This window comes from Orbicella franksi, chromosome 3 (assembly GCF_964199315.1).
Source record: "Orbicella franksi chromosome 3, jaOrbFran1.1, whole genome shotgun sequence".
Lineage (NCBI taxonomy): Eukaryota > Metazoa > Cnidaria > Anthozoa > Scleractinia > Merulinidae > Orbicella > Orbicella franksi.
Window position 1 is genome coordinate 651,805 of NC_138147.1, and position 26,471 is coordinate 678,275.

General features: G+C 45.3%; 1 protein-coding gene across 1 annotated transcript in view; it reads left to right on the plus strand.

Annotated features, from left to right (window-relative positions):
- LOC145482563 (uncharacterized) overlaps window positions 1-23,063 on the plus strand; it is a 59,874-nt gene extending 36,811 nt beyond the window's left edge. Inside the window, exon 2 of the mRNA XM_081461153.1 lies at window positions 21,714-23,063. Within this exon, the coding sequence (XP_081317279.1) occupies window positions 21,714-22,966 (1,253 nt within the window). The 3' untranslated portion in view covers window positions 22,967-23,063. The remainder of the gene's footprint in view (window positions 1-21,713) is intronic.
- The last annotated feature ends 3,408 nt before the right edge of the window (window positions 23,064-26,471 follow it).

The following is a 26,471-nucleotide window of genomic DNA, read 5'->3' on the forward strand; positions in this document are numbered from 1 at the left end:
GGGACTTGAAAATATCGCCAAAATTCTAGAAAATCGAGCGGAAGTTGCTCAAAATCACGATGCGCGTAAGGCGGTCTCGCCTACTCTTTCAGTCTTAAAGTGAAGTGGGGCTATATTTCATCCCAGAAGCTCGAAAATAAGCGTTCAAAAAGTGTTACCTTGTTCATTTCCCTGCAAACCAAGGCCATCAGGAGTTAGTTTAGACTGCTTGGGACTGGAAAATATCGCCCAAGTTTGGGGAAATCGAGCCGAATTTTGTCAAAATCACGATGCGCGTAAGGCGGTCTCGGCTACTTTTTGATTCTTAAAGTGAACTGGGGCTATATTTCGGCCGAGAAGCTAGAAAGTGAAAGTTCAAAAAGTTTTGCCGTGTTCATTTCACTGCAAACCAAGGCCATCAGGAGTTAGTTTAGACTCCTCGGGACTGGAAAATATCGCCCAAGTTCGGGGAAATCGAGCCGAGTTTTGTCAAAATCACGATGCGCGTGAGGCGGTCTCGGCTACTCTTTGATTCTTAAAGTGAACTGGGGCTATATTTCGGCCCAGAAGCTCGAAAGTGAAAGTTCAAAAAGTTTTGCTGTGTCCATTTCACCGCAAACCAAGCCACATTAGCAGATTGTTTGCGGTGTCCGGGACATCAAAATATCCCCCAAGTCCGGGCATATCGAGCCGAAGTTTGTCAAAATCACGATGCGCGTAAAGCAGTCTCGGCTACTCTTTTAGTCTTAAAGTGACGTGGCTGTATATTTCGGCCCAGAAGCTCGAAAGTGAGCGTTCAAAAAGTTTTGCTCTCTCAATTTAACTGAAAACCAAGGCCATCATGAGTTAGTTTAGAGTCCGCGGGGCTAAAAAATAGCCCTTAAGTTCTGGCAACTCAAGCCGAAGTTGGTCAAAATCACGATGCGTCTAAGGCGGTCTCGGCTACTATTTCAGTCTTAAAGTGAAGTGGGGCTATATTTCGGCCCAGAATTTCGAAAGTAAGCGTTCAAAAAAATTTGCTGTGTCCATTTCACTGCAGACCAAGGCCATCAGGGGTTAGTTTAGAGTCCTTGCAACTTGAATATATCCCCGAAGTTTCGGGAAATCGAGCCGAAGTTGGTCAAAATCACGATGCGCTAAGACGGTCTCGGCTACTCTTTCAGTCTTAAACTGAAGTGGGGCTATATTTCGGCTCAGAAGCCCGAAGGGGAGCGTTGAAAAAGTTTCGCTCTCTCCATTTCAATGCAAACCAAGGCAATCAGGAGTTACTTTAGGGTCCCCGGTACCGGAAAATATTCCCCGTTTCCTGGGAACTCGAGCCAAAGTTGGTAAAAATGACGATGCGCGTAAGGCGGTCTCGGCTACTCTTTCAGTCTTAAAGTGAAGTGGCTGTATATTTTGGCCCAGAAGCTCGAAAGTGAGCGTTCAAAAAGTTATGCTGTGCCCATTTCACTGCAAACCAAGGCCATCATGAGTTAGTTTAGAGTCCCCGGGAGTGGAAAATATCTTTTAAGTTCTGGCAACTCAAGCCGAAGTTGGTCAAAATCACGATGCGCCTAAGGCGGCCTCGGCTACTCCTTCAGTCTTAAAGTGAAGTTGGGCTCTATTTCGGCCCAGAAGCTCCAAAGTGAGCGCTGCAAAAAATTTGCTGTGTCCATTTCACTGCAAACCAAGGCCATCAGGAGTTAGTTTAGAGTCCCCGGGACTGCAATATATTTCCCAAGTTCCGGAAAATCGAGAAGACGTTGGTCAAAATCCCGATGTGCGCAAGACGGTGTTGGCTAGTCTTTCAGTCTTAAAGTGAAGTGGGGCTATATTTAGGCCCAGAAGCTCAAAAGTGAGCTTCAAAAAGTTTTGCTGTATCCATTTCAATGCAAACGAAGGCCATCAGGGGTTACTTACGAGTCTTCGGGACTGGAAAATATCCCCCCAAGTTCAGGGAAATTTAGCCGAAGTTGGTCAAAATCACGCTGCGCGTTAGGCGGTCTCGCTTACTGTTTCAGTCTTAAAGTGAAGTGAGGCTTTATTCCTGCCCAGGAGCTTGAAAGTAAGCCTTCAAAAAGTTTCCCTGTGTTTATTTGACTGCAAACCAAAGCCATCAGGAGCTAGTTTAGAGTCCCCGGGACTGGAAAATATCCCCCAACTTCCGGGAAATCGAGCCGAAGTTGGTCAAAATCACGATTTGCGTAAGGTAGTGTCGGCTACTCTTTCAGTCTTAGAGTGAAGTGGGGCTATATTTCGGGCGAGAAGCCCGAAAGTGAGCGTTCAAAAAGTTTTGCTGTGTTCATTTCACTGCAAACCAAGGCCATCAGGAGTTAGTTTAGAGTCCCCGGGACAAGAAAGTATGCCCCCAGGTCCGGGAAATTGAGCCAAGGTTGGTCAAAATCACGATGCCCCTAAAGTGGTCTCGGCTACTCTTTCTGTCTTAAAGTGAAGTGGGGCTATATTTCGGGCCAGAAGCCCGAAAGTGAGCGTTCAAAAAGTTTTGCTGTGTCCATTTCACTGCAAACAAAGGCCATCAGGGGTTAAATTAGAGTCCCCGGGACTGAAAAATATTGCCCAAGTTCCGGGAAATCGAGCCGAAGTTGATCAAAATCACGATGCGCGAAATGCGGTCTCGGCTACTGTTTCAGTCTTAAAGTGAAGTGTGGCTATATTTCGGCCCAGAAGCCCGAAAGTGACCGTTCAAAGAGTTTTCCTGTGTTCTTTGACTGAAAAACAAGGCCATCACGAGATAGTTTAGCGTCCCTGGGACTGGAAAATATTCCCCATGTTCTGGTAAATCGAGCTGAAGTTGGTCATAATCACGATGCTCCCAAAGCGGTCTCGGCTACCCTTTCAGTCTTAAAGTGAAGTGGGGCTATATTTCGGTCCAGAAGCTCGAGAGTGAGCGTTCAAAAAGTTTCGCTGTGTCCATTTCACTGAAAACCAAGACAATCAGGAGCTAGTTTAGAGTCCCCGGAAGTGGAAAATATCCCCCAAGTTCCGGCATATCGAGCCGAAGTTGGTCAAAATCATTGTGCGCTTAAGGCGGTGTCGGCTACTCCTTCAGTCTTAAAGTGAAGTGGGGCTCTATTTCGGCCCACAAGCTCAAAGCTCAAAAAAAATTACTGTCTATTTCACTGCAAACCAAGGCTATCAGTAGTTAGTTTAGAGTCCCCGGGAGTGGAATGTATTTCCCAAGTTCCGGAAAATGGAGAAGACGTTGGTCAAAATCACGATGCGCGTAAGACGGTCTCGGCTACTCTTTCAGTCTTAAAGTGAAGTGGGGCTATATTTCGGCCCAGAAGCTCAAAAGTGAGCGTTCAAAAAGTTTTGCTGTATCCATTTCAATACAAACCAAGGCAATCAGGGGTTACTTAAGAGTCCTCGGGACTGGAAAATATCCCCCAAGTTGCGGGAAATCAACCCGAAGTTTGTCAAAATCACGATGGACGTAAGGCGGTCTCGGCTACTCTTTCAGTGTTAAAGTAATGGGGGGCTATATTTTGGCCCAGAAGCTCGAAATTGAGCGTTCAAAAAGTTTTGCTGGGTCCATTTTACTGCAAACCAAGGCCATCAGGAATTAGTTTAGAGTCCTCAGAACTGGAATATATCCCCTTAGTTCCGGCAAATCGAGCCAAAGTTGCTCAAAATCACGATGTGCGTAAGGTGGTCTCGGCTACTCTTTCAGTCTTAAAGTGAAGTGGGGCTATATTTCGGCCCAGAAGCTCGAAAGTGAGTGTTTAAAAAGTTTTGCTCTGTCGCTTTCAGTGCTAACCAAGGCCATCAGAAGGTAGTTTAGAGTCCCCGGGACTGGAGAATATCCCGCAAGTCCCGGGAAATCGAGCCGAAGTTGATCGAATTCATGATGCGCGTAACGTGGTCTCGGCTACTGTGTCAGTCCTAAAGTGAAGTATGGCTATATTTCGGCCCCCAACCTCGAAAGTGAGCCTTCAAAAAGCTTTGCTGTGTCCATTTCACTGCAAAACAAGGCCATCGGCACCTAGTTTAGCGTCCAAGGGACTGGAAAATATCTCCCAAGCTCCGGGAAATCCACCCGAAGTTTGTCAAAATCACGATGCGCGTAAGGCGGTCTCGGCTACTTTTTCAGTATTAAAGTAAAGTGGGCTATATTTCGGCCCAGAAGCTTGAAGGTGAGCGTTCAAAAAGTTTTGCTGTCTCCATTTCACTGCAAACCAAGGCCATCAAGAGTTAGTTTAGAGTCCCTGGGACTGAAAAATATCCCCCAAGTTCCGGAATATCAACCCGAGGTTGGTCAAAACCACGATGCGCGCACGCCGGTCTCGGCTACTCTTTAAGTCGTAAGTGATGTGGGACTATATTTCGGCCTAAAAGCTCGAAAGTGTTCGTTCAAAAACTTGTGCTGTGTGAATTTCACTGCAAACCATGGCCATCAGGAGTTAGTTTAGAGTCCCAGGGACTGCAAAATATTTCCCAAGTTCCAGGAAAGCGAGCAGAAGTTCCTCAAAATCACGATGCGCGTAACGCGGTCTCGGCTACTGTTTCAGTCTTAAAGTGAAGTGTGGCTATATTTAGGCCCACAAGCTCGAAAGTGAGCGTTCAAAAAGTTTTGCTGTGTCCATTTGACTGCAAACCAAGGCAATCAGGAGTTATTTTAGAGTCCCCGGAACTGGAAAATATTCCCCAAGTTCCAGGAAATGGCGCCAAAGTTGAAGAAAATTACGATGCGCGTAACGGGCTCTCGGTTGTTCTTTCAGCCTTAAATTTAAGTAGGACTATAATGCGGCACTGAAGCTCGAAGGTGAGCGTTCAGAATGTTTTGCTGTGTTCATTAAACTGCAAAGCAAGGTCATCGGGAGTTAGTTTAGCGTCCCCGGGACTTTAAATTATTCGCCAACTTCCGGGAAATCGAGCAAAAGTGGCCCAAAATCACGATGCGCGTAAGGCGGTCTCGGCTACTCTTTCAGTCTTAAAATTAAGGGAGGCTATATTTCGACCTAGAAGCTCGAGACCGGGCGTGCGCTAATTTTACCTGTGTCCATTTCACTGACATCTTAGGCCATCAGGAGTTAGTTTAGAGTCCTTGGGACTGGAAAATATTTCCCAAATTCTGGCAGATCGAGCCAAAGTTGCTCAAAATCACGATGCGCGTAAGGCGGTCTCGGCTACTCTTTCAGTCTTAAAATGAAGTGGGGCTATATTTCGGCCGAGAAGCTCAACACCGAGCGTGCGCTCCTTTTGCCTGTGTACATATCACTGAAAACTAAGTTCATCAGGAGTTAACATAGAGTCCTCGGGACTGGAAAATATTGCCCGAATTCCGGCAAATCGAGCCAAAGATGCTCAAAATCACGATGCGCCTAAGGCGGTCTCGGCTACTCGTTTACTCCGAAAATGAAGTGGGGCTATATTTCGGTTCTACAAGCTCGACACCGAGCGTGCTCTCCTTTTACTTGTGTCCATTTCACTAAGAACTAAGTCCATCAGGAGATAGTTTAGAATCCTCGAGACTGGAAGCTATCCTCCAAGTTTCGGCAAATTGCGCCATACTTTCTTAAATTTACGATAGGCGTACGGCAGTTTGGTTTACTCTTTCAGTCTTAAAATGAACTGGGGCTACATTTCGGCCTAGAAGCTCGACACCGAGCGTGCGCTCCTGTTACCTGTCACCATTTTACTGAAAACTAAGGCCAGCAAGAGTAAGGTTAGAGTCCCCGGGACTGGAAAATATCCCCCAAGTTTTGGCATATCGAGCCAAGTGGCTAAAAATTTCGATGCACTTAAGGCGGTTTCGTGTACACTTTCAGTCTTAAAATAAAGTGGGGCTATATTTCGGCCTACAACCTGGAAACCGAGCGTGCGCTCCTTTTACCTGTGTCCATTTCACTAAAAACCAAGGCATTCAGGAGTTAGTTTAGAGCTTCCGGGACTGGAAAATATCCCCCAAGTCCCAGGAAATCAAGCCGAAGTTCGACAAAATTACCATGCGCGTAAGGCGGTCCCGGCTACTCTTTCAGTCTTAAAGTGAAGTGGGGCTATATTTCGGCCCAGAAGCTCGAAAGTGAACGCTCAAAAAGTTTGGCTGTGTCCATTTCACTCAAAACCAAGGCCATCAGAAATTAGTTTAGAGTGCTCGGGACTGGGAATTATCTCCCAAGTTCCGGGAAATCGAGCCGAAGTAGCCCAAAATCACGATGCGCGTAAGGCGGTCTCGGCTAGTCTTTCAGTCTTAAAGTGAAGTAGGGCTATGCTTCGACCCAGAAGCTCAAAAGTGAGCGTTCAAAAAGTTGTGCTGTGTCCATTTCAATGCAAACTGAGGAAGTGAGGAGTTACTTTAGAGTCCCCGGTACCGGAAAATATCCCCCATTTCCCGGGAAATCGAGCCAAAGTTGGTCAAAATCACGATGCGCGTAAGCCGGTCCCGGTTACTCTTTCATTCTTAAAGTCAACTGGGGCAATATTTCCCCCCAGAAGCTCGAAAGTGAGCGTTCAAAAAGTTGTGCTGTGTCCATTTCACTCCAGAGCAAGGCCATCAGGAGTTACTTTAGAGTCCGCGGGACTAGAAAATATCCCCCAAGTTCCGGGAAATCGAGCCGAAGTTGGTCAAAATCACGATGCGCGTAAGGCGGTCTCGGCTACTCTTTCACTCTTAAAGTGAAGTGGAGCTATATTTCGGCCCAGAAGCTCAAAAGTGAGCGTTCATAAAGTTTTCCTGTGTCCATTTTACTGCAGACCAAGGACGTCGGGGGTCAGTTTAGAGTCCCCGGGACTGGAAAATATCCCCCAAGTTCCGGGAAATTTAACCGAAGTTGGTCAAAATCACGACGCGCGTACGGCGGTCTCGGCTACTCTTTCAGTCTTAAAGTGAATTGGGGCAATATTTCGGCCCAGAAGCTCGAAACTGAGTGTTTAAAAAGTTTTGCTGTCTCCATTTCACTGCAAAACAAGGCCATCACGACTTAGTTTAGCGTCAAAGGAACTGGAAATATCCTCCAAGTTACGGGAAATCCACCCGAAGTTAGTCAAAATCACCATGCGCTTAAGGGGGTCTCGGCTACCCTTTCAGTCTTAAGGTAAAGTAGGCTTAGATTTAACTCCAGAAGCTCGAAAGTAAGGGTTCAAAAGCTTTTGTGTCTATTTCACTCATATCTTAGACAAACAGGAGTGAGTTTAGAGACTTTGGGACTGGAAAATATCTCCCAAGTTTCGCCAGATCGAGCCGAAGATCTTCAAAATGACAATGCGCGTAATGCGCTCCCGTCAACTCTTTCAGTCTTAAAAAGAAGTAGGGCTATATTTCGGCCAGCAAGCTCGAAAGTGCGCGTTCAAAAAGTGTTCCTGTGTCCATTTCACTGGAAACCAAGGCCATCAGGAGTTAGTTTAGAGTCCCCGGGACTGGAAAATATCCCCCTATTTCCGGTAAATCGAGCCGAACTATCCCAAAATCACGATGCGCGTAAGGCGGTCTCGGCTACTCTTTCAGTCTTAAAGTTAAGTGGGGCTATATTTCGAGCCATAAGCTCGAAAGTGAGCGTTCAAAAAGTCTTGCTGTGTCCATTTCACTTCAAACTAAGCCCATCGGAAGTTAGTTTAGCTTCCCCGGGAATTGAAAATATTCGCCAACTTCTGGGAAATCGAGCCGAAGTTGGTCAAACTTACGATGCGCGTAAGGCGGTCTCGGCTACTCTTTCAGTCTTAAAGTGAAGTAGGGCTATATTTCGGCCCAGAAGCTCGAAAGTGAGCGTTCAAAAAAATGTGCTGTGTCCATTTCACTGCAAACCAACGCAATCAGCCGTTAGTTTAGAGTTCCCGGGACTGGAATATATCCCCGAAGTTCCGGGAAATCCAACGGAAGTTGGTCAAAATCACGATGCGCGTAAGACGGTCTCGGCTACTCTTTCAGTCTTAAAGTGAAGTACGGTTGTATTTCGGCCCAGAAGCTCGAAAGTGAACCTTTAAAAAGTTACGCTTTGTGCATGTAACTGCAAACCAAGGCCATCAGGAGTTAGTGTAGAGTCCCCGGGACTTGAAAATATCGCCAAAATTCTAGAAAATCGAGCGGAAGTTGCTCAAAATCACGATGCGCGTAAGGCGGTCTCGCCTACTCTTTCAGTCTTAAAGTGAAGTGGGGCTATATTTCATCCCAGAAGCTCGAAAATAAGCGTTCAAAAAGTGTTACCTTGTTCATTTCCCTGCAAACCAAGGCCATCAGGAGTTAGTTTAGACTGCTTGGGACTGGAAAATATCGCCCAAGTTTGGGGAAATCGAGCCGAATTTTGTCAAAATCACGATGCGCGTAAGGCGGTCTCGGCTACTTTTTGATTCTTAAAGTGAACTGGGGCTATATTTCGGCCGAGAAGCTAGAAAGTGAAAGTTCAAAAAGTTTTGCTGTGTTCATTTCACTGCAAACCAAGGCCATCAGGAGTTAGTTTAGACTCCTCGGGACTGGAAAATATGGCCCAAGTTCGGGGAAATCGAGCCGAGTTTTGTCAAAATCACGATGCGCGTGAGGCGGTCTCGGCTACTCTTTGATTCTTAAAGTGAACTGGGGCTATATTTCGGCCCAGAAGCTCGAAAGTGAAAGTTCAAAAAGTTTTGCTGTGTCCATTTCACCGCAAACCAAGCCACATTAGCAGATTGTTTGCGGTGTCCGGGACATCAAAATATCCCCCAAGTCCGGGCATATCGAGCCGAAGTTTGTCAAAATCACGATGCGCGTAAAGCAGTCTCGGCTACTCTTTTAGTCTTAAAGTGACGTGGCTGTATATTTCGGCCCAGAAGCTCGAAAGTGAGCGTTCAAAAAGTTTTGCTCTCTCAATTTAACTGAAAACCAAGGCCATCATGAGTTAGTTTAGAGTCCGCGGGGCTAAAAAATAGCCCTTAAGTTCTGGCAACTCAAGCCGAAGTTGGTCAAAATCACGATGCGTCTAAGGCGGTCTCGGCTACTATTTCAGTCTTAAAGTGAAGTGGGGCTATATTTCGGCCCAAAATTTCGAAAGTAAGCGTTCAAAAAAATTTGCTGTGTCCATTTCACTGCAGACCAAGGCCATCAGGGGTTAGTTTAGAGTCCTTGCAACTTGAATATATCCCCGAAGTTTCGGGAAATCGAGCCGAAGTTGGTCAAAATCACGATGCGCTAAGACGGTCTCGGCTACTCTTTCAGTCTTAAACTGAAGTGGGGCTATATTTCGGCTCAGAAGCCCGAAGGGGAGCGTTGAAAAAGTTTCGCTCTCTCCATTTCAATGCAAACCAAGGCAATCAGGAGTTACTTTAGGGTCCCCGGTACCGGAAAATATTCAACGTTTCCTGGGAACTCGAGCCAAAGTTGGTAAAAATGACGATGCGCGTAAGGCGGTCTCGGCTACTCTTTCAGTCTTAAAGTGAAGTGGCTGTATATTTTGGCCCAGAAGCTCGAAAGTGAGCGTTCAAAAAGTTATGCTGTGCCCATTTCACTGCAAACCAAGGCCATCATGAGTTAGTTTAGAGTCCCTGGGACTGGAAAATATCCCCCAAGTTCCGGAATATCAACCCGAGGTTGGTCAAAACCACGATGCGCGCACGCCGGTCTCGGCTACTCTTTAAGTCGTAAGTGATGTGGGACTATATTTCGGCCTAAAAGCTCGAAAGTGTTCGTTCAAAAACTTGTGCTGTGTGAATTTCACTGCAAACCATGGCCATCAGGAGTTAGTTTAGAGTCCCAGGGACTGCAAAATATTCCCCAAGTTCCAGGAAAGCGAGCAGAAGTTCCTCAAAATCACGATGCGCGTAACGCGGTCTCGGCTACTGTTTCAGTCTTAAAGTGAAGTGTGGCTATATTTAGGCCCACAAGCTCGAAAGTGAGCGTTCAAAAAGTTTTGCTGTGTCCATTTGACTGCAAACCAAGGCAATCAGGAGTTATTTTAGAGTCCCCGGAACTGGAAAATATTCCCCAAGTTCCAGGAAATGGCGCCAAAGTTGAAGAAAATTACGATGCGCGTAACGGGCTCTCGGTTGTTCTTTCAGCCTTAAATTTAAGTAGGACTATAATGCGGCACTGAAGCTCGAAGGTGAGCGTTCAGAATGTTTTGCTGTGTTCATTAAACTGCAAAGCAAGGTCATCGGGAGTTAGTTTAGCGTCCCCGGGACTTTAAATTATTCGCCAACTTCCGGGAAATCGAGCAAAAGTGGCCCAAAATCACGATGCGCGTAAGGCGGTCTCGGCTACTCTTTCAGTCTTAAAATTAAGGGGGGCTATATTTCGACCTAGAAGCTCGAGACCGGGCGTGCGCTAATTTTACCTGTGTCCATTTCACTGACATCTTAGGCCATCAGGAGTTAGTTTAGAGTCCTTGGGACTGGAAAATATTTCCCAAATTCTGGCAGATCGAGCCAAAGTTGCTCAAAATCACGATGCGCGTAAGGCGGTCTCGGCTACTCTTTCAGTCTTAAAATGAAGTGGGGCTATATTTCGGCCGAGAAGCTCAACACCGAGCGTGCGCTCCTTTTGCCTGTGTACATATCACTGAAAACTAAGTTCATCAGGAGTTAACATAGAGTCCTCGGGACTGGAAAATATTGCCCGAATTCCGGCAAATCGAGCCAAAGATGCTCAAAATCACGATGCGCCTAAGGCGGTCTCGGCTACTCGTTTACTCCGAAAATGAAGTGGGGCTATATTTCGGTTCTACAAGCTCGACACCGAGCGTGCTCTCCTTTTACTTGTGTCCATTTCACTAAGAACTAAGTCCATCAGGAGATAGTTTAGAGTCCTCGAGACTGGAAGCTATCCTCCAAGTTTCGGCAAATTGCGCCATACTTTCTTAAATTTACGATAGGCGTACGGCAGTTTGGTTTACTCTTTCAGTCTTAAAATGAACTGGGGCTACATTTCGGCCTAGAAGCTCGACACCGAGCGTGCGCTCCTGTTACCTGTGACCATTTTACTGAAAACTAAGGCCAGCAAGAGTAAGGTTAGAGTCCCCGGGACTGGAAAATATCCCCCACTTTTTGGCATATCGAGCCAAGTGGCTAAAAATTTCGATGCACTTAAGGCGGTTTCGTGTACACTTTCAGTCTTAAAATAAAGTGGGGCTATATTTCGGCCTACAACCTGGAAACCGAGCGTGCGCTCCTTTTACCTGTGTCCATTTCACTAAAAACCAAGGCATTCAGGAGTTAGTTTAGAGCTTCCGGGACTGGAAAATATCCCCCAAGTCCCAGGAAATCAAGCCGAAGTTCGACAAAATTACCATGCGCGTAAGGCGGTCCCGGCTACTCTTTCAGTCTTAAAGTGAAGTGGGGCTATATTTCGGCCCAGAAGCTCGAAAGTGAACGCTCAAAAAGTTTGGCTGTGTCCATTTCACTCAAAACCAAGGCCATCAGAAATTAGTTTAGAGTGCTCGGGACTGGGAATTATCTCCCAAGTTCCGGGAAATCGAGCCGAAGTAGCCCAAAATCACGATGCGCGTAAGGCGGTCTCGGCTAGTCTTTCAGTCTTAAAGTGAAGTAGGGCTATGCTTCGACCCAGAAGCTCAAAAGTGAGCGTTCAAAAAGTTGTGCTGTGTCCATTTCAATGCAAACTGAGGAAGTGAGGAGTTACTTTAGAGTCCCCGGTACCGGAAAATATCCCCCATTTCCCGGGAAATCGAGCCAAAGTTGGTCAAAATCACGATGCGCGTAAGCCGGTCCCGGTTACTCTTTCATTCTTAAAGTCAACTGGGGCAATATTTCCCCCCAGAAGCTCGAAAGTGAGCGTTCAAAAAGTTGTGCTGTGTCCATTTCACTCCAGAGCAAGGCCATCAGGAGTTACTTTAGAGTCCGCGGGACTAGAAAATATCCCCCAAGTTCCGGGAAATCGAGCCGAAGTTGGTCAAAATCACGATGCGCGTAAGGCGGTCTCGGCTACTCTTTCACTCTTAAAGTGAAGTGGAGCTATATTTCGGCCCAGAAGCTCAAAAGTGAGCGTTCATAAAGTTTTCCTGTGTCCATTTTACTGCAGACCAAGGACGTCGGGGGTCAGTTTAGAGTCCCCGGGACTGGAAAATATCCCCCAAGTTCCGGGAAATTTAACCGAAGTTGGTCAAAATCACGACGCGCGTACGGCGGTCTCGGCTACTCTTTCAGTCTTAAAGTGAATTGGGGCAATATTTCGGCCCAGAAGCTCGAAACTGAGTGTTTAAAAAGTTTTGCTGTCTCCATTTCACTGCAAAACAAGGCCATCACGACTTAGTTTAGCGTCAAAGGAACTGGAAATATCCTCCAAGTTACGGGAAATCCACCCGAAGTTAGTCAAAATCACCATGCGCTTAAGGGGGTCTCGGCTACCCTTTCAGTCTTAAGGTAAAGTAGGCTTAGATTTAACTCCAGAAGCTCGAAAGTAAGGGTTCAAAAGCTTTTGTGTCTATTTCACTCATATCTTAGACAAACAGGAGTGAGTTTAGAGACTTTGGGACTGGAAAATATCTCCCAAGTTTCGCCAGATCGAGCCGAAGATCTTCAAAATGACAATGCGCGTAATGCGCTCCCGTCAACTCTTTCAGTCTTAAAAAGAAGTAGGGCTATATTTCGGCCAGCAAGCTCGAAAGTGCGCGTTCAAAAAGTGTTCCTGTGTCCATTTCACTGGAAACCAAGGCCATCAGGAGTTAGTTTAGAGTCCCCGGGACTGGAAAATATCCCCCTATTTCCGGTAAATCGAGCCGAACTATCCCAAAATCACGATGCGCGTAAGGCGGTCTCGGCTACTCTTTCAGTCTTAAAGTTAAGTGGGGCTATATTTCGAGCCATAAGCTCGAAAGTGAGCGTTCAAAAAGTCTTGCTGTGTCCATTTCACTTCAAACTAAGCCCATCGGAAGTTAGTTTAGCTTCCCCGGGAATTGAAAATATTCGCCAACTTCTGGGAAATCGAGCCGAAGTTGGTCAAACTTACGATGCGCGTAAGGCGGTCTCGGCTACTCTTTCAGTCTTAAAGTGAAGTAGGGCTATATTTCGGCCCAGAAGCTCGAAAGTGAGCGTTCAAAAAAATGTGCTGTGTCCATTTCACTGCAAACCAACGCAATCAGCCGTTAGTTTAGAGTTCCCGGGACTGGAATATATCCCCGAAGTTCCGGGAAATCCAACGGAAGTTGGTCAAAATCACGATGCGCGTAAGACGGTCTCGGCTACTCTTTCAGTCTTAAAGTGAAGTACGGTTGTATTTCGGCCCAGAAGCTCGAAAGTGAACCTTTAAAAAGTTACGCTTTGTGCATGTAACTGCAAACCAAGGCCATCAGGAGTTAGTGTAGAGTCCCCGGGACTTGAAAATATCGCCAAAATTCTAGAAAATCGAGCGGAAGTTGCTCAAAATCACGATGCGCGTAAGGCGGTCTCGCCTACTCTTTCAGTCTTAAAGTGAAGTGGGGCTATATTTCATCCCAGAAGCTCGAAAATAAGCGTTCAAAAAGTGTTACCTTGTTCATTTCCCTGCAAACCAAGGCCATCAGGAGTTAGTTTAGACTGCTTGGGACTGGAAAATATCGCCCAAGTTTGGGGAAATCGAGCCGAATTTTGTCAAAATCACGATGCGCGTAAGGCGGTCTCGGCTACTTTTTGATTCTTAAAGTGAACTGGGGCTATATTTCGGCCGAGAAGCTAGAAAGTGAAAGTTCAAAAAGTTTTGCTGTGTTCATTTCACTGCAAACCAAGGCCATCAGGAGTTAGTTTAGACTCCTCGGGACTGGAAAATATGGCCCAAGTTCGGGGAAATCGAGCCGAGTTTTGTCAAAATCACGATGCGCGTGAGGCGGTCTCGGCTACTCTTTGATTCTTAAAGTGAACTGGGGCTATATTTCGGCCCAGAAGCTCGAAAGTGAAAGTTCAAAAAGTTTTGCTGTGTCCATTTCACCGCAAACCAAGCCACATTAGCAGATTGTTTGCGGTGTCCGGGACATCAAAATATCCCCCAAGTCCGGGCATATCGAGCCGAAGTTTGTCAAAATCACGATGCGCGTAAAGCAGTCTCGGCTACTCTTTTAGTCTTAAAGTGACGTGGCTGTATATTTCGGCCCAGAAGCTCGAAAGTGAGCGTTCAAAAAGTTTTGCTCTCTCAATTTAACTGAAAACCAAGGCCATCATGAGTTAGTTTAGAGTCCGCGGGGCTAAAAAATAGCCCTTAAGTTCTGGCAACTCAAGCCGAAGTTGGTCAAAATCACGATGCGTCTAAGGCGGTCTCGGCTACTATTTCAGTCTTAAAGTGAAGTGGGGCTATATTTCGGCCCAGAATTTCGAAAGTAAGCGTTCAAAAAAATTTGCTGTGTCCATTTCACTGCAGACCAAGGCCATCAGGGGTTAGTTTAGAGTCCTTGCAACTTGAATATATCCCCGAAGTTTCGGGAAATCGAGCCGAAGTTGGTCAAAATCACGATGCGCTAAGACGGTCTCGGCTACTCTTTCAGTCTTAAACTGAAGTGGGGCTATATTTCGGCTCAGAAGCCCGAAGGGGAGCGTTGAAAAAGTTTCGCTCTCTCCATTTCAATGCAAACCAAGGCAATCAGGAGTTACTTTAGGGTCCCCGGTACCGGAAAATATTCCCCGTTTCCTGGGAACTCGAGCCAAAGTTGGTAAAAATGACGATGCGCGTAAGGCGGTCTCGGCTACTCTTTCAGTCTTAAAGTGAAGTGGCTGTATATTTTGGCCCAGAAGCTCGAAAGTGAGCGTTCAAAAAGTTATGCTGTGCCCATTTCACTGCAAACCAAGGCCATCATGAGTTAGTTTAGAGTCCCCGGGAGTGGAAAATATCTTTTAAGTTCTGGCAACTCAAGCCGAAGTTGGTCAAAATCACGATGCGCCTAAGGCGGCCTCGGCTACTCCTTCAGTCTTAAAGTGAAGTTGGGCTCTATTTCGGCCCAGAAGCTCCAAAGTGAGCGCTGCAAAAAATTTGCTGTGTCCATTTCACTGCAAACCAAGGCCATCAGGAGTTAGTTTAGAGTCCCCGGGACTGCAATATATTTCCCAAGTTCCGGAAAATCGAGAAGACGTTGGTCAAAATCACGATGTGAGCAAGACGGTCTTGGCTAGTCTTTCAGTCTTAAAGTGAAGTGGGGCTATATTTAGGCCCAGAAGCTCAAAAGTGAGCTTCAAAAAGTTTTGCTGTATCCATTTCAATGCAAACGAAGGCCATCAGGGGTTACTTAAGAGTCTTCGGGACTGGAAAATATCCCCCCAAGTTCAGGGAAATTTAGCCGAAGTTGGTCAAAATCACGCTGCGCGTTAGGCGGTCTCGCTTACTGTTTCAGTCTTAAAGTGAAGTGAGGCTTTATTCCTACCCAGGAGCTTGAAAGTAAGCCTTCAAAAAGTTTCCCTGTGTTTATTTGACTGCAAACCAAAGCCATCAGGAGCTAGTTTAGAGTCCCCGGGACTGGAAAATATCCCCCAACTTCCGGGAAATCGAGCCGAAGTTGGTCAAAATCACGATTTGCGTAAGGTAGTGTCGGCTACTCTTTCAGTCTTAGAGTGAAGTGGGGCTATATTTCGGGCGAGAAGCCCGAAAGTGAGCGTTCAAAAAGTTTTGCTGTGTTCATTTCACTGCAAACCAAGGCCATCAGGAGTTAGTTTAGCGTCCCCGGGACAAGAAAGTATGCCCCAAGGTCCGGAAAATTGAGCCGAGGTTGGTCAAAATCACGATGCCCCTAAAGTGGTCTCGGCTACTCTTTCTGTCTTAAAGTGAAGTGGGGCTATATTTCGGGCCAGAAGCCCGAAAGTGACCGTTCAAAGAGTTCTCCTGTGTTCTTTGACTGAAAAACAAGGCCATAAGGAGTTAGTTTAGCGTCCCTGGGACTGGAAAATATTCCCCATGTTCTGGTAAATCGAGCTGAAGTTGGTCAAAATCACGATGCTCCCAAAGTGGTCTCGGCTACCCTTTCAGTCTTAAAGTGAAGTGGGGCTATATTTCTCTCCAGAAGCTCGAAAGTGAGCGTTCAAAAAGTTTTGCTGTGTGCATTTCACTGCAAACCAAAGCTATCAAAAGTTAGTTTAGGGTGCCCGGGACTGGAAAATATTCCCCAAGTTCTGGTAAATCGAGCAGAAGTTGGTCAAAATCACGATGCTCCCAAAGCGGTCTCGGCTACCCTTTCAGTCTTAAAGTGAAGTGGGGCTATATTTCGGTCCAGAAGCTCGAGAGTGAGCGTTCAAAAAGTTTCGCTGTGTCCATTTCACTGAAAACCAAGACAATCAGGAGCTAGTTTAGAGTCCCCGGGACTGGAAAATATCCCCCAAGTTCCGGCATATCGAGCCGAAGTTGGTCAAAATCATGGTCCGCTTAAGGTGGTGTCGGCTACTCCTTCAGTCTTAAAGTGAAGTGGGGCTCTAGTTCGGCCCACAAGCTCAAAGCTCAAAAAAATTACTGTGTCTATTTCACTGCAAACCAAGACTATCAGTAGTTAGTTTAGAGTCCCCGGGAGTGGAATGTATTTCCCAAGCTCCGGAAAATCGAGAAGACGTTGGTCAAAATCACGATGCGCGTAAGACGGTCTCGGCTACTCTTTCAGTCTTAAAGTGAAGTGGGGCTATATTTCGGCCCAGAAGCTCAAAAGTGAGCGTTCAAAAAGTTTTGCTGTATCCATTTCAATACAAACCAAGGCAATCAGGGGTTACCTAACAGTCCTCGGGACTGGAAAATATCCCCCAAGTTGCGGTAAATCGAACCGAAGTTGCTCAAAATCACGATGTGCGTAAGGTGGTCTCGGCCACTCTCTCAGTCTTAAAGCGAAGTGGGGCTATATTTCGGCCCAGAAGCTCGAAAGTGAGTGTTTAAAAAGTTTTGCTCTGTCACTTTCAGTGCTAACCAAGGCCATCAGAAGTTACTTTAGAGTCCCCGGGACTGCAGAATATCCCCCAAGTCCCGGGAAATGGAGCCGAAGTTGATCGAATTCATGATGCGCGTAACGTGGTCTCGGCTACTGTGTCAGTCCTAAAGTCAAGTGTGGCTATATTTCGGCCCACAAGCTAGAAAGTGAGCGTTCAAAAAGTTTTGTTGTGTCCATTTTACTTCAAAACAAGGCCATCAGGACTTAGTTTAGCGTCCAAGACACTGCAAAATATGCCCCAAGTTCCGGGAAATCCATTCGAAGTTCGTCAAAATTACGATGCGCGTAAGGCGGTCTCATCTACTCTTTCAGTCTTAAAGTAAAGTGGGGCTATATTTCTGCCCAGAAGCTCCAAAGTTGTGCTCTGTCCATTTCACTGAAAACCAAGGCTATCAGGAGTTACTGTAGAGTCCCTTTGACTGGAATATATGCCCCAAGTTTCGGGAAATAAAGGCGAAATTGGTCAAAATCACGATTCGCTCAAGACGGTCTCGCCTACTGTTTCAGTCTTAAAGTAAAATGGGGCTCTATTTCGGCCCAGAAGCTCGAGAGTGAGCGTTCAAAAACTTTCGCTGTGTCCATTTCACTGCAAACCAAGACAAGCAGGAGTTAGTTGGGAGTGCCCGGGACTGGAAAATATCCCCCAAGTTGCGGGAAATCAACCCGAACTTTGTCAAAATCACGATGCACGTAAGGCGGTCTCGGCTACTCTTTCAGTGTTAAAGTAATAGGGGGCTATATTTTGGCCCAGAAGCTCGAAATTGTGCGTTCAAAAAGTTTTGCTGGGTCCATTTTACTGCAAACCAAGGCCATCAGGAATTAGTTTAGAGTCCTCGGAACTGGAATATATCCCCTTAGTTCCGGCATATCGAGCCGAAGTTGCTCAAAATCACGATTCACGTAAGGCGGTCTCGGCTACTCTTTCAGTCTTAAAGTGAAGTGGGGTTCTATTTCGGTCGAGAAGCTCGAAAGTATGCGTTCAAAAACTTTTTCTGTTTCCGTTTCACTGCAAACCAAGACCAGCACGAGTTACTTTAGAGTCCCCGGGACTGGAAAATGTTTCGCAAGTTCCAAGAAATCGAGCCGAAGTTGATCAAAATCACGATGCGCGAAACGTGGTCTCGGCTACTGTTGGAGTCTTAAAGTGAAGTATGGCTATATTTCGGCCCCCAACCTCGAAAGTAAGCGTTCAAAAAGCTTTGCTGTGTCCATTTCACTGCAAAACAAGGCCATCGGCACCTAGTTTAGCGTCCAAGGGACTGGAAAATATCCCCCAAGTTCCGGGAAATCCACCCGAAGTTTGTCAAAATCACGATGCGCGTAAGGCGGTCTCGGCTACTTTTTCAGTATAAAAGTAAAGTGGGCTATGTTTCGGCCCAGAAGCTTGAAGGTGCGCGTTCAAAAACTTTTGCTGTCTCCATTTCACTGCAAACCAAGGCCATCAAGAGTTAGTTTAGAGTCCCTGGGACTGGAAAATATCCCCCAAGTTCCGCAATATCGACCCGAAGTTGGTCAAAATCACGATGCGCGCACGCCGGTCTCGGCTACTCTTTAAGTCGTAAATGATGTGGGACTATATTTCGGCCTAAAAGCTCGAAAGTGTTCGTTCAAAAGCTTGTGCTGTGTGAATTTCACTGCAAACCATGGCCATCAGGAGTTAGTTTAGAGTCCCCGGGACTGGAAAATATTCCGCAAGTTCCAGGAAAGCGAGCAGAAGTTCCTCAAAATCACGATGCGCGTAACGCGGTCTCGGCTATTGTTTCAGTCTTAAAGTGAAGTGTGGCTATATTTAGGCCCACAAGCTCGAAAGTGAGCGTTCAAAAAGTTTTGCTGTGTCCATTTGACTGCAAACCAAGGCAATCAGGAGTTATTTTAGAGTCCCCGAAACTGGAAAATATTCTCCAAGTTCCAGGAAATGGCGCCGAAGTTGATGAAAATTACGATGCGCGTAACGCGCTCTCGGTTATTCTTTCAGTCTTAAATTTAAGTAGGGCTATATTGCGGCACTGAAGCTCGAAGGTGAGCGTTCAGAATGTTTTGCTGTGTTCATTAAACTGCAAAGCAAGGTCATCGGGAGTTAGTTTAGCGTCCCCGGGACTTTAAATTATTCGCCAACTTGCGGGAAATCGAGCAAAAGTGGCCCAAAATCACGATGCGCGTAAGGCGGTCTCGGCTACTCTTTCAGTCTTAAAATTAAGGGAGGCTATATTTCGACCTAGAAGCTCGAGACCGGGCCTGCACTAATTTTACCTGTGTCCATTTCACTGACATCTTAGGCCATCAGGAGTTAGTTTAGAGTCCTTGGGACTGGAAAATATTTCCCAAATTCTGGCAGATCGAGCCAAAGTTGCTCAAAATCGCGATGCTCGTAAGGCGGTCTCGGCTACTCTTTCAGTCTTAAAATGAAGTGGGGCTATATTTCGGCCGAGAAACTCAACACCGAGCGTGCGCTCCTTTTGCCTGTGTACATATCACTGAAAACTAAGTTCATCAGGAGTCAACATAGAGTCCTCTCGACTGGAAAATATTGCCCGAATTCCGGCAAATCGAGCCAAAGATGCTCAAAATCACGATGCGCGTAAGGCGGTCTCGGCTACTCGTTTACTACGAAAATGAAGTGGGGCTATGCTGCAAAACAAGGCCATCACGACTTAGTTTAGCGTCAAAGGAACTGGAAATATTCCCCAAGTTAGGGGAAATCCACCCGAAGTTAGTCAAAATCACCATGCGCTTAAGGGGGTCTCGGCTACTCTTTCAGTCTTAAGGTAAAGTAGGCTTAGATTTAACTCCAGAAGCTCGAAAGTAAGGGTTCAAAAATTTTTGTGTCTATTTCACTCACATCTTAGACAATCAGGAGTGAGTTTAGAGACTTTGGGACTGGAAAATATCTCCCAAGTTTCGCCAGATCGAGCCGAAGATCCTCAAAATCACAATGCGCGTAAGGCGCTCCCTGCTACTCTTTCAGTCTTAAAAAGAAGTAGGGCTATATTTCGGCCAGCAAGCTCGAAAGTGCGCGTTCAAAAAGTGTGCCTATGTCCATTTCACTGGAAACCAAGGCCATCAGGAGTTAGTTTAGAGTCCCCGGGATTGGAAAATATCCCCCTATTTCCGGGAAATCGAGCCGAAGTATCCCAAAATCACGATGCGCGTAAGGCGGTCTCGGCTACTCTTTCAGTCTTAAAGTTAAGTGGGGCTTTATTTCGAGCCATAAGCTCGAAAGTGAGCGTTGAAAAAAAATGTGCTGTGTCCATTTCACTGCAAACCAAGGCCATCAGCAGTTAGTTTAGAGTCCCCGGGACTGGAATATAACCCGGAAGTTCCTGGAAATCGAACGGAAGTTGGTCAAAATCACGATGCGCGTAAGACGGTCTCGGCTACTCTTTCAGTCTTAAAGTAAAGTGGGGCTATATTTCGGCCCAGAAGCTCGAAAGTGAACCTTTAAAAAGTTACGCTTTATGCATTTAACTGCAAACCAAGGCCATCAGGAGTTAGTTTAAAGTCCCCCGGACTGGAAAATATCCCCCAAGTTCCGGGAGATCGAGCTGAACTGGGTCAAAATCATGATAATCGTAAGCAGGTCTCAGCTACTATTTCAGTCTTAAAGTGAAGTACGGTTGTATTTCGGCCCAGAAGCTCGAAACTAAGCGTTCAAAAAGTTTTCCTGCGTCCATTTCACATCAAACTAAGGCCATCAGGAGTTAGTTTAGACTGCTCGGGACTGGAAAATATCGCCCAAATTCGGGGAAATCGAGCCGAATTTTGTCAAAATCACGATGCGCCTAAGGCGGTCTCGGCTACTCTTTGATTCTTAAAGTGAACTGGGGCTATGTTTCGCCCGAGAAGCTAGAAAGTGAAAGTTTAAAAAAGTTTTGCTGTGTTCATTTCACTGCAAACCAAGGCCATCAGCAGTTAGTTTAGACTCCTCGGGACTGGAAAATATCGCCCAAGTTCGGGGAAATCGAGCCGAATTTTGTCAAAATCACGATGCGCGTAAGGCGGTCTCGGCTACTCTTTGATTCTTAAAGTGAACTGGGGCTATATTTCGGCCCAGAAGCTCGAAGGTGAAAGTTCAAAACGTTTTGCTGTGTCCATTTCACCGCAAACCAAGCCACATCAGCAGATTGTTTACAGTGTCCAGGACATCAAAATATCCTCCAAGTTCCGCGAAATCGAGCCGCAGTTTGTCAAAATCACGATGCGCGTAAAGCAGTCTCGGCTACTTTTTGATTCTTAAAGTGAACTGGGGCTATATTTCGGCCCAGAAGCTCGAAAGTGAAAGTTCAAAAAGTTTTGCTGTGTCCATTTCACCGCAAACCAAGCCACATCAGCAGGTTGTTTACAGTGTCCGGGACATCAAAATATCCCCCAAGTCCCGGGAAATCGAGCCGAGGTTTGTCAAAATCACGATGCGCGTAAAGCAGTCTCGGCTACTCTTTTAGTATTGCATAAAACGTACAACAGTTTTTAAAGACATGTTTCGGCATGCTTATGCCATCTTCAGTTGAATAGAGTGACTAATGATACGTGACACAAGTTATATACTACAAAATATGAATAAATTATTTACAATATGCATTACAAAACAGTGGAAACGGAAATTACAGAGTTAAAAAGGTGTTGAAGTGATGTAACTGTTTGTTAAGGTCAGGTTTGTTCTTACTAATATAAAAGGCTTCTTTAAGTTTAAGATCAATAGAGCTATTCGCTGAGTCTAAGATGCGAAAACAAGAAGGTGTGTACATGCCCCTGCATGAAGAAAATTGAGAAAGATGTTTAAAAATATGCGAGTTTTTATCGCTTACTGTATGTTCTTTAATCCTGGTAGAAAAATGGCGACTGGTTTCTCCTCTATTGGAGCTTACAATTTTAATTTAGCTAAGTACTTAAGTTCTCTTCTTGTTCCGCTTTTGCCTGATAAATATTCGGTTAAGGATTCCTTTTCTTTTGTTGAAGAGCTCAGGAGTTTCGATTTTAACAACAAGTTCCTTATTTCCTTCGATGTTGAAAGCCTTTTTACAAACATTCCGCTAAATGAAACTATCGATATTGCCGTTGACCTTATTTTGAAACGTCATCCCAAATTTTCCATCAAAAAACCCGACCTTAAGAAATTGTTTTCATTTGCCACATCCGAGACTCATTTTCTTTTCAATGGTAAATTTTATGATCAAGTCGATGGGGTAGCTATGAGCTCCCCTTTAGCACCTATTTTAGCTAATCTTTTTCTTGGATTTCACGAAGAAACATGGCTAAATAATTTTAACAAGGCCGACATCTTACTCTATAGGCGTTATGTTGACGATACTTTTTGCGTCTTTAAAAATGAGCGGGATGCCATGTCTTTCTTTGAATTCATCAATTCTCAACATCCCAACATCAAATTTACTTTCGAGAAACAGAACGACGGTAAACTTTCCTTTTTGGATGTTCTGATTGACAACTCTTCGCATGACTGCGTTTTTTCAGTTTTTCATAAAAAAACCTACACTGGTCTCTTAACAATTTTTTTTAGTTTCACTCCGTTTCGCTATAAAATTGGCCTTGTCCGTACTCTCATTGACCGAACTTATAAAATCAACAACACTTCTTCCGGTTTTGAAAACGATCTGATCAAGCTTTCGGACACTCTAAAACGTAACTCGTTTCCTTCACACATCATTGAAAAAACCTTCAAGCGGTATCTTAACAAGCCTTCTGATCAAAAAAGCCGCAACGTTAATGATGAAAACAATATACGCTATTTTAAGCTTCCTTTTATCGGCCAGTACTCTAGAATAACGGAACTCAAACTACGGCAATTACTTAAACGTTTTTGTGAAACGGATCTTAATATCAAATTAGTTTTTACTTCTTTCAAAATCAAGAATATGTTCAGTTTTAAAGATCGTACTCCTGATGCTCTAAAATCCATGGTAGTTTATCAATTTACTTGTGCGGGATGTAATTCCTGTTATATTGGTGAAACCAGTCGCCATTTTTCTACCAGGATTAAAGAACATACAGTAAGCGATAAAAACTCGCATATTTTTAAACATCTTTCTCAATTTTCTTCATGCAGGGACATGTACACACCTTCTTGTTTTCGCATCTTAGACTCAGCGAATAGCTCTATTGATCTTAAACTTAAAGAAGCCTTTTATATTAGTAAGAACAAACCTGACCTTAACAAACAGTTACATCACTTCAACACCTTTTTAACTCTGTAATTTCCGTTTCCACTGTTTTGTAATGCATATTGTAAATAATTTATTCATATTTTGTAGTATATAACTTGTGTCACGTATCATTAGTCACTCTATTAAACTGAAGATGGTATAAGCATGCCGAAACATGTCTTTAAAAACTGTTGTACGTTTTATGCAATATTTATCATTATTGCTAGTATTACGACCTTATACTCTTTTAGTCTTAAAGTGACGTGGCTGTATATTTCGGCCCAGAAGCTCGAAAGTGAGCGTTCAAAAAGTTTTGCTCTCTCAATTTAACTGAAAACCAAGGCCATCATGAGTTAGTTTAGAGTCCGCGGGACTAAAAAATATCCCTTAAGTTCTGGCAACTCAAGCCGAAGTTATTCAAAATTACGATGCGTCTAAGGCGGTCTCGGCTACTATTTCAGTCTTAAAGTGAAGTGGGGCTATATTTCGGTCCAGAAGCTCGAGAGTGAGCGTTCAAAAAGTTTCGCTGTGTCCATTTCACTGAAAACCAAGACAATCAGGAGTTAGTTTAGAGTCCACGGGACTGGAAAATATCCCCCAAGTTCCGGCAAATGGAGCCGAAGTTGGTCAAAATCACGGTGCGCTTAAGGCGGTGTCGGCTACTCCTTCAGGCTAAAGTGAAGTGGGGCTCTATTTCGGCCCACAAGCTCAAAGCTCAAAAAAATTACTGTGTCTATTTCACTGCAAACCAAGGCTATCAGTAGTTAGTTTAGAGTCCCCGGGAGTGGAAAGTATTTCCCAAGTTCCGGAAAATCGAGAAGACGTTGGTCAAAATCACGATGCGCGTAAGACGGTCTCGGCTACTCTTTCAGTCTTAAAGTGAAGTGGGGCTATATTTCGGCCCAGAAGCTCAAAACTGAGCGTTCAAAAAGTTTTGCTGTCTCCATTGCAATGCAAACCAAGGCCATCAGGGGTTACTTAAGAGTCTTCGGGACTGGAAAATATCCCCTAAGTTCCGGTAAATGGAGCCGAAGTTGGTCAAAATCACGATGTGCGTAAGGTGGTCTCGGCTACTCTTTCAGTCTTAAAGTGAAGTGGGGCTATATTTCGGCCCAGAAGCTCGAAAGTGAGTGTTTAAAAAGTTTTGCTCTGTCACTTTCAGTGCTAAGCAAGGCCATCAGAAGTTAGTTTAGAGTCCCCGGGACTGCAGAATATCCCCCAAGTCCCGGCAAATCGAGCCGAAGTTGATTAAATTCATGATGCGCGTAACGTGGTCTCGGCTACTGTGTCAGTCCTAAAGTCAAGTGTGGCTATATTTCGGCCCACAAGCTAGAAAGTGAGCGTTCAAAAAGTTTTGTTGTGTCCATTTTACTTCAAAACAAGGCCATCAGGACTTAGTTTAGCGTCCAAGACACTGCAAAATATGCCCCAAGTTCCGGGAAATCCATTCGAAGTTCGTCAAAATTACGATGCGCGTAAGGCGGTCTCATCTACTCTTTCAGTCTTAAAGTAAAGTGGGGCTATATTTCTGCCCAGAAGCTCCAAAGTTGTGCTCTGTCCATTTCACTGAAAACCAAGGCCATCAGGAGTTACTGTAGAGTCCCTTTGACTGGAATATATGCCCCAAGTTTCGGGAAATAAAGGCGAAATTGGTCAAAATCACGATTCGCTCAAGACGGTCTGCCCTACTCTTTCAGTCTTAAAGTAAAATGGGGCTCTATTTCGGCCCAGAAGTTCGAGAGTGAGGGTTCAAAAACTTTCGCTGTGTCCATTTCACTGCAAACCAAGACAAGCAGGAGTTAGTTGAGAGTCCCCGGGACTGGAAAATATCCCCCAAGTTCCGGGAAATCAACCCGAAGTTTGTCAAAATCACCATGCACGTAAGGCGGTCTCGGCTACTCTTTTAGTGTGAAAGTAATGGGGGGCTATATTTTAACCCAGAAGCTCGAAATTGAGCGTTCAAAAAGCTTTGCTGGGTCCATTTTACTGCAAACCAAGGTCCTCAGGAATTAGTTTAGCGTTCTCAGAACTGGAATATATCCCCTTTGTTCCGGCAAATCGAGCCGAAGTTGCTCAAAATCACGATGCACGTAAGGCGGTCTCGGCTACTCTTTCAGTCTTCAAGTGAAGTGGGGTTCTATTTCGGTCGAGAAGCTCGAAAGTATGCGTTCAAAAACTTTTTCTCTTTCCGTTTCACTGCAAACCAAGACAAGCACGAGTTACTTTAGAGTCCCCGGGACTGGAAAATATTTCGCAAGTTCCGGGAAATCGAGCCGAAGTTGATCAAAATCACGATGCGCGAAACGTGGTCTCGGCTACTGTTTCAGTCTTAAAGTGAAGTATGGCTATATTTCGGCCCACAAGCTCGAAAGTGAGCGTTCAAAAAGCTTTGCTGTGTCCATTTCACTGCAAAACAGGGCCATCGGCACCTAGTTTAGCGTCCAAGGGACTTGAAAATATCCCGCAAGTTCCGGGAAATCTACCCGAAGTTTGTCAAAATCACGATGCGCGTAAGGCGGTCTCGGCTACTTTTTCAGTATTAAAGTAAAGTGGGCTATATTTCGGCCCAGAAGCTTGAAGGTGCGCGTTCAAAAACTTTTGCTGTCTCCATTTCACTGCAAACCAAGGCCATCAAGAGTTAGTTTAGAGTCCCTGGGACTGGAAAATATCCCCCAAGTTCCGGAATATCGACCCGAAGTTGGTCAAAATCACGATGCGCGCACGCCGGTCTCGGCTACTCTTTAAGTCGTAAGTGATGTGGGACTATATTTCGGCCTAAAAGCTCGAAAGTGTTCGTTCAAAAACTTGTCCTGTGTGAATTTCACTGCAAACCATGGCCACCAGGAGTTAGTTTAGAGTCCCCGGGACTGGAAAATATTCCCCAAGTTCCAAGAAAGCAAGCAGAAGTTGCTCAAAAGCACGATGCGCGGATCGCGGTGTCGGCTACTGTTTTAGTCTTAAAGTGAAGTGTGGCTATATTTAGGCCCACAAGCTCGAAAGTGAGCGTTCAAAAAGTTTTGCTGTGTCCATTTGACTGCAAACCAAGGAAATGAGGAGTTAGTTTAGCGTCCCCGGGACTTTAAATTATTCGCCAACTTGCGGGAAATCGAGCAAAAGTGGCCCAAAATCACGATGCGCGTAAGGCGGTCTCGGCTACTCTTTCAGTCTTAAAATTAAGGGGGGCTATATTTCGACCTAGAAGCTCGAGACCGGGCGTGCGCTAATTTTACCTGTGTCCATTTCACTGACATCTTAGGCCATCAGGAGTTACTTTAGAGTCCTTGGGACTGGAAAATATTTCCCAAATTCTGGCAGATCGAGCCAAAGTTGCTCAAAATCACGATGCGCGTAAGGCGGTCTCGGCTACTCTTTCAGTCTTAAAATGAAGTGGGGCTATATTTCGGCCGAGAAGCTCAACACCGAGCGTGCGCTCCTTTTGCCTGTGTACATATGACTGAAAACTAAGTTCATCAGGAGTTAACATAGAGTCCTCGGGACTGGAAAATATTGCCCGAATTCCGGCAAATCGAGCCAAAGATGCTCAAAATCACGATGC